Source organism: Leuciscus leuciscus (assembly GCF_965113295.1).
Source record: "Leuciscus leuciscus genome assembly, chromosome: 17".
NCBI lineage: Eukaryota > Metazoa > Chordata > Actinopteri > Cypriniformes > Leuciscidae > Leuciscus > Leuciscus leuciscus.
Window position 1 is genome coordinate 19,443,206 of NC_138741.1, and position 7,391 is coordinate 19,450,596.

The 7,391-nt window shown below is 36.4% G+C and overlaps 1 protein-coding gene across 1 annotated transcript; it reads right to left on the reverse strand.

Moving 5' to 3' along the window:
- Positions 1–772: 772 nt before the first annotated feature.
- Positions 773–7,004, reverse strand: LOC309478953 (myelin and lymphocyte protein-like). The gene is made up of 4 exons (XM_082142795.1): positions 6,853–7,004; positions 3,874–4,041; positions 2,163–2,303; positions 773–1,253 (listed from the first exon to the last, which is right to left on the reverse strand). The coding sequence occupies exons 1-4, from the start codon at positions 6,940–6,942 to the stop codon at positions 1,179–1,181; spliced, it is 474 nt and encodes a 157-aa protein (XP_081998921.1). The 5' UTR covers positions 6,943–7,004; the 3' UTR covers positions 773–1,178.
- Positions 7,005–7,391: the final 387 nt, after the last annotated feature.

Sequence of the window (7,391 nt, forward strand, 5' to 3'; positions counted from 1 at the left end):
CAACAATCACAATGATCGAACGTGTCCATTAAGCACACATTAACATAGACAATTATTGATAAGCAGAACTGTGGAATGCAAAATTGCATTCTCTGTTAATGGTCCCTTACATAGTACATCACTGTTTTACTGTATATGTAAAGATTTGCACTCAGCTTTATAATTGAGTTAGCTGACACAATAATAATCAAATGCAAAAATGTTGAGAGGACATTATATTGTATTTCGACATTGGTGATCTTCATTGGTGTGCAGGTAATAACAGCTCGGTTTCTATATCATCTCATACTCATAGCTTTAATAAAGTTAGTTTTGTTAGTATTATTTTGAAAGCTGGGTTTAAATGCGAGTGCTTGAGTGTATTTGAAGTTAAAATTCATATTTTCTGTGATTTTCAGAGGATGTGCTTCATCTTCACTCATTTTAAATGAGTGTATTTGTCTATTTTTTGGAATCCATTTCATTTGCTTGCTTTTATTTTATTCATACACAGAATATGAATTATTAGGACTTGCCTTACTTGAACTTGTGAGAACAACTGCATTATTTGTGTGCGAAAAAGCAAGTTGAGACACTTGAATGCTACTCTCAAAAGCTGGTCTCACATCATGCAAGCTTTTTAAAAAAACTGAATAAATTACACTTTACAAAATGCATTCAACATCAGAAAATATTGAGACCATGTGACTGACATAATTTGCCTGTATAAAAATGCATAATTTATATAGTCATGCCAAATATTATCAGACTCAGGAATTAATTACACAGGGAATTATGTCTAATTCATATTCTTTTATTAAAATATTATGTTGTTCATAATGTGTGTAGTAGCTAAATATACAAAAATTGATTTATCTGTTACAAAGACACAAGTATACAAAAAACCCTCATGTTGTTTCTTCATCTGCATCTACAAAGGGAGTCAACATACTAGTACAGATACCATTTTTAAAAGTTTCCCTTCTCCCAAATATAAGAAAGCATCATCATTACAGAAGCAATAAGGTCAGAATAATCTATGAAAAGTGTAAATGGGATTATTCCATCATGATTGCTGTGGTTTTTGAGTAGAGGGCGCTCAGGACTGACCCCTGAGATTCATCTCTCTCAGCCCCCAGTAGTTTTACAATGTTTTTCAATTTATGTCAAAATGATTTCCTTTTGATCAGATTCTTTGATTAGAAGGATTTCCACCGCATAGCAGAAAGGATGCAGTGGATGAAGTAAAGCAATGTGGCAATATAAGAGAACACCTGAAGGAGAGAGAGGGCAAAAATTCAATCAAACATTTGAACTTTAAACCGCTTTAAAAATCATTTTAAAAATGAAAAATTGACATTCATTTTTGGATTTGCTAAAGATCACCTATAACAGCGTTTATAAATGATTAGTGTTCCCTTATCCTCTCCTCCCTTACCTGTAACCTTCCCTCGTGGGTCAAAATGACCCGAAGCCCAAAATGTTTGTCCAGAAAGCTTATATCACTTCATTTGGATATCTGTTCTATTTTTTAATGCAATTTTTGGGAGATTATTTAACTCTAAATTACAGGTATAAATTTAAGCACATTCTTCACATTATTACAACTTAAATACAAAATGCAATTATTTGCAGTATTTACTATGTTATAACAACTCAAAGTCTCACACTGGGTGTCTCCACTGAAAATATATATATTATGTCATGACTCTTGCCACTAGATGGCCTTATAACCACTTCATATCTGTGTGCAGTCTGCTTTATGACTGATTGATTTGTTTTATTTTATTTTTTTAAACAACAATAACAACATTGCCCCCACTATATGACCCCCCACGCCCAAATTATTTTTAATGGAAATTCCCTAGGTGTGTGTGTGTGTATTGACCCACGAATGAAGGATTTGTTACTATTTTTATTAAAACCACATAAACTCCTCAAATTCAGGCAAAAATTGTGTGTATTCCAAGTTCAAGAGTCCTAAGGTAAGTAAACACTCAATTTTTTAAAATTAAAAGAAAATTCGTTTTTGGTCAAGATGACCCGAGGAGAGGATGAAGATGAACTTTACGTGAGCATTAGATTACGTTAATCTAAATATAAAAATGGGGGAAATGAGCATGAAAAAACTAAACTATTCAACGTCAACATATAACAACAAAGTGTGTGTATTTTGTGCTTACCACAGCTGCAATGTCGATTTGATAGTACTTAAAGGGATAGACTTGTGCTGCAGTGAACAATTTCATGTTGATGGTCGCATAAGCCAGGATCACTGAGGCGCTCAGATAGAACATAACAGCAATAAAGTGATAAATAAAGTCCTGCACACAGAAGACATCATGAATTACAAGGGCAGGAAACTGATTATTTATTTATTGAATTTTTACAGTTCGTGCCAAATTAATGTGACAACTTCTAAAGTGAAAAATGTCAGTTAATCTGAATATCAACCTGACAAATTACATTAACGCAAGTCATTTTTGTGGGTTAGATAAAGTAGAAATAGATCCTTGAAATTATTCCAGATTTTCCAGTGTATGTTTTAGTGTGTAACTGTGTATGTACAGCGGGGGAAATAAGTACTGAACACGTCATCATTTTTCTCAGTAAATATATTTCCAAAGGTGCTATTGACGTGAAATTTTCATCAGATGTTGGTAACAACCCAAGTAAGCCATACATACAAAGAAACAAACAAAAATAAGTTCAGAAATTAAGTTATGTGTAATAATGTGAAATGATCCAGTGAGCACTTTTGGGGCCATAATACGGAAGTGGAAAGACAATAATTTCACCATAAATTTGCCTCGACCAGTGCTCCTCGCAAGATTTCTGATAGAGGAGTGAAAAGAATAATCAGAAGAGTTGTCCAAGAGCCAACACCAAGTTGTATGGTGTTTTTAGGGTAATGTGCACTGCCATTTCTCCTCTAAATATGGTGTGTATTATGGCATCCAAACAGTTCAATTTTGCTCTCATGTGACCACACTATATTCTTCACTGGCTTTTCCAAATGTTGTGCAGAAAACTTTAAATGAGCTTCAACATGCTTTTTTTTTCAGTAATGGAGTCTTGCGTGGTGAGCGTGCATACAGGCCATGGCGGTGGAGTGCATTACTTACTGTTTTCTTTGAGACAACAGTACCTGCTATCTGCAGGTCTTTTTGAAGCTCTCCACAAGTGATCCTTGGCTCTTGGACAACTCTTCTGATTATTCTTTTCACTCCTCTATCAGAAATCTTGCGAGGAGCACTGGTCGAGGCAAATTTATGGTGAAATTATTGTCTTTCCACTTCCGTATTATGGCCCCACAAGTGCTCACTGGACCATTCAGAAGCTTAGAATGGCGCCTATAACCAATGCCATCATTATGTTTTGCAACAATTAGGTTGCGAAGGTCTTGAGACAGCTCTTTGCTTTTACCCATCATGAGATGTGTCTTGTGTGACACGTTGGCAATGATTTGGGACTGAACCAGCTGTTATTAATTTCCACTGACAGGGGGCTGGATTGCTTTTTAATTACTGTAAGTTTTCAGCAGTTGTCTTGGCTTTCCAAGCCTTTTTGCGCCTCCCTTTCTTCATGTGTTCAATACTTTTTCCCTGTGTCATTTCACATTATTACACATAACTTAATTTCTGAACTTATTTTTGTTTGTTTCTTTGTATGTATGGCTTACTTGGGTTGTTACCAACATCTGGTGAAAATGTCATGTCAATAGCAACTTTGGAAATATATTTACTGAGAAAAATTATGACGTGTTCAATACTTATTTCCCCCGCTGTATGTGTATATTTTTAAGGCCCCCCTCTAGACACCACATTAAAAATGTCCTAGAGGCCCAAATGACACACACCCACAAACTTGCAATATAATCTGCTCTCTGCTCACCGCTGTCGCCCAGGCGCTGCTGTTTTTGTGCCCTCCACATGCGAAGATGATGAGCCAGAGGAAGGTCATCACAAAGCAGAAGACTGATACAAACATCACCCATCCCTGAGGGTTATTAGGAGTCACATATGTCGACGCCACCAGGATCCATACTAACCCTCCAAACACCTGTAGGACAAACACGTGCAAATTCAGTATAATAATTTGCGCATACCCATAGTGCAACCAGCCAGACTAGACCTTTTGATTTAGATAATTAGCCGGTTAACACACTTATTCTTATTAACACACGTTAATGGTAACAATAGTAATTTCTCGCTAGAAATGACATCATAAGTGGAAAACGTTTATCAAAAATGTACATTTACACACAAAATGATGACCAGCTGCAACATTCAGAAGCAACATTCAGAAGCCATCTTTATTTTTGTAGCTCAACTGTCACAGAATGGAAAGCACAGGATTGTGGGATATCAAAGGCAGTGAAGGATAGATCTATGCTGCCTTAAAAATCGATCAAAATGAAGGTATCTCAGGAGACAGGAAGGGAAACTAACATTGCATTCGGACGTGCCTTGATACCTCACGACCTTGGTATGCGTCCTCTGAAGGCAGCATTTACCAATTTTCGGACGCAGCCATAGTCAGTGGAGGTGAGGCAGAGGGTATGTCTCCATCAACTCCCTATAGCTTCCTAGGTCGTGAATAGGTATATTGTGTACACAAATTCAGGCACTGGTAATGTCAGTAAGGATGCTGGCTCACTACACATTGGGAAACTGATGACTCATTACGTCCTCACTGTACATCACTACTGGCAATTATGAACTGACATTATGTTTGAGGGTACGTTTACATGACAACGAAATAAGTTTTTCCTTTGAGTTTTCCATGTACAGACGACACCATCAAAATCCAAACGGAGAAAATGGTCTCTGTATAAACAACAAAAACTTGAATCTGTGAAAACGATGACGTCATGCACATGCATATTACCCGTTCAGTCCGCCATCTAATGGCCTAGCAGCAGAATACAGCATTTTTAGGCACTGATTAGCTAGCCTACTATTAAAGTCCATATCACCGTCTGTTCGTATTGCTATTAACATTTTCTCAGACATTCAATCTGATGCAATGAGATGTTGAGACCCGTTTTCAGAGACAAAGTATACAATTTCCTTACTTGAGTGAAAGTACAGATACTACTGGTCAAATATTACTCCGTAACAAGTAAAAGTTGTAGAGACCGATTTTTACTTAAGTAAAAGTACAGTAAGTAGCCTACTCGTTTTTAAAAGTAGGCTACTTAAGTATCAAAGGTAAAAAGTAAATGTCAATGCATTGTTTTATTATTGTTACATTGTTGTATGTAATGTGAGATTGCATAAGTGCACTCAGTAACGTCCACAATGGTTTTTTATCTATAAGCTAGTGTGCCCCCAAAACAATGACAAAATTCGCATTTATAAGACCAAACCCAACGTTGAAAATGAAAATCAGGTTGATGTCAGAATCCACCGTCAGATTGACGTTAATCTCCAACGTTGGACAGATGTTGTATTGTGGTTGAAAATGAAAATCATGTTGACCTCGGAAACCAACATCAGATTTCCAACCAAAATGCAACCCCTGCAACCAAAATCATCCCCTGACTGAGGTTACTACTTTATACTCAAGGACCTTGACAGAAATGTAGTGGAGTAAAAAGTAGCCTACAATATTTGTCTTTCAAATGTAGTGAAGTTAAAGTAAAAAGTTTCCAGAAAAAATAATACGAATTCAAGTAAAGTACAGATACTCAAAAAGTGTAGGCTACTTAAGTAAAGTAGGCTTACTAAAGAAAATGTACTTTGTTACTGTCCACCTCAGCCTGTTTTCCTGTTTGTTCACGTGCTTGGCATAAAGCCTATAGACAGCTGATCTTAAATTTATTCTCATTTATTGCCCTGTGCTCAAATCAGTATTTCATGTCCACGCTTTAAAAAAAAAAAATGTATGTAGGCTATTTGGTATTTTTTTTATCTCTAAATAAAAAAATAAACAGGCTAGCTTACATTATGTTGTCTGACAGTGACAGGCTAACTATGCATCATTGGTCCACGTATTTATGTTTACCATATGTGAAATTATCCAAATGGCCAAGTGTAACAGAGAATCAAAACAAAGAACAAAAGATGAACAAGCAAGCAAACTCACAGTCTGTTTTCTCTGTGTCTCTTGCACATATCCTCCAAACAGACAGACTCATATCGCCTTTCATTTGAGCTACTGAATCTGATACATGACCTAAACTCACATTCATGCCCTTCATAGCTTCTACTGAGCTCAGACAAGAACCACAACCACAAAACAAACTCCTCTTTTTTAAACACCATTCTTTCATCCATCGTTACATGTTAATTCAGGAGTATGGGTTCTGTAAGTGTATTTTGTGTCCCTCATTAACCTCGGTGTCAAATGCTGCTGTTGTGGAGGTGCTGGGCTGAGACCTCATGTCACCAGAAACCCGCAGTCAATTACAGTTTGTAGTAAAATATATAAAAATAAAAGAATTAGAGAAATAGAATAGAATAAAATTCTAATAATTAAAATGTAATAATCGTAAAATAATTTGTATTTGAACTTCCCTTCTCCTACCGTTCCATTCTTCTATTTAATATAGAATTAATACATATATATATATATATATATATATATATATATATCAATCAAATTTGACCTTGAACTATAGGCTCTAGTCTAAATATTTACGTTTCGCTCTTTTTCCATTTCCATTACCATTACCTTCAAATGTTAAAATAGAAAGAAAAAAAATGCTTCATTAATAATAAATATAAAAATAAATAGCTAACAAAATTACAGAAATATTCTTAAAGATTATTTTAATATTTACCCATATTCATCTGATATGCTATCTTACAATAACTGGATTAAAAAAATAAAATAAAATAAAAATCATTAAATGTTCCGTTCACGCACCAGTTCGGGCAGGTAGAGGATGTCCGGTGCGGTGGTGCAGATCCGGAGTCCGCTGGGCAGGCTCGACATCTGCTGCGTGACCGCTGCCATCGTCGCGCTCCCGCTATCCTCAAGAGGAATGAATGGAGTAACGGAGCCACGGGCGCGTCTTTTCAATGTCCACTGGAGACCTGAAAAACCTGCTCTGTGTGAACACACCCTACGCGAGGAGAGCAGCGTACCTCTCCACTTTCACTGAGCGGGCTGTGATGTTGAGGAACGCGGGTTTCGTGTATGTGGGTGCAGTTTGGCAACGGGTTGAGTAATACTGAACTCAGGTCAATCAGCTCAGGTGTTCGCAAATACACAGACACACTCGACTGTGGAAGGGAAAATGTTTACTTAGTGACTAAAGTTAAAAACAGTCAAAATCAGTTAACAATGTGGCAAAATTATTGCTGTATAAAACAGTTGTAAAGACCGATAAGGACAAGGAGTGTCCTTTCTTCAAGGCCATATAGTTTTCAACTATGTTGGCATCATAACTTTAAATAAACATG

Excerpts from the sequence above, each read along its gene's own strand:
- LOC309478953 (XM_082142795.1), bottom strand. The coding sequence starts at position 6,942 with ATGGCAGCGGTCACGCAGCAGATGTCGAGCCTGCCCAGCGGACTCCGG. Across the intron at positions 4,042-6,852 it reads TCCTCTACCTGCCCGAACTG|GTGTTTGGAGGGTTAGTATG; the intron begins GTGCGTGAACGG and ends TTTGTCCTACAG. Across the intron at positions 2,304-3,873 it reads GCAGCGCCTGGGCGACAGCG|GACTTTATTTATCACTTTAT; the intron begins GTGAGCAGAGAG and ends TTCTGTGTGCAG.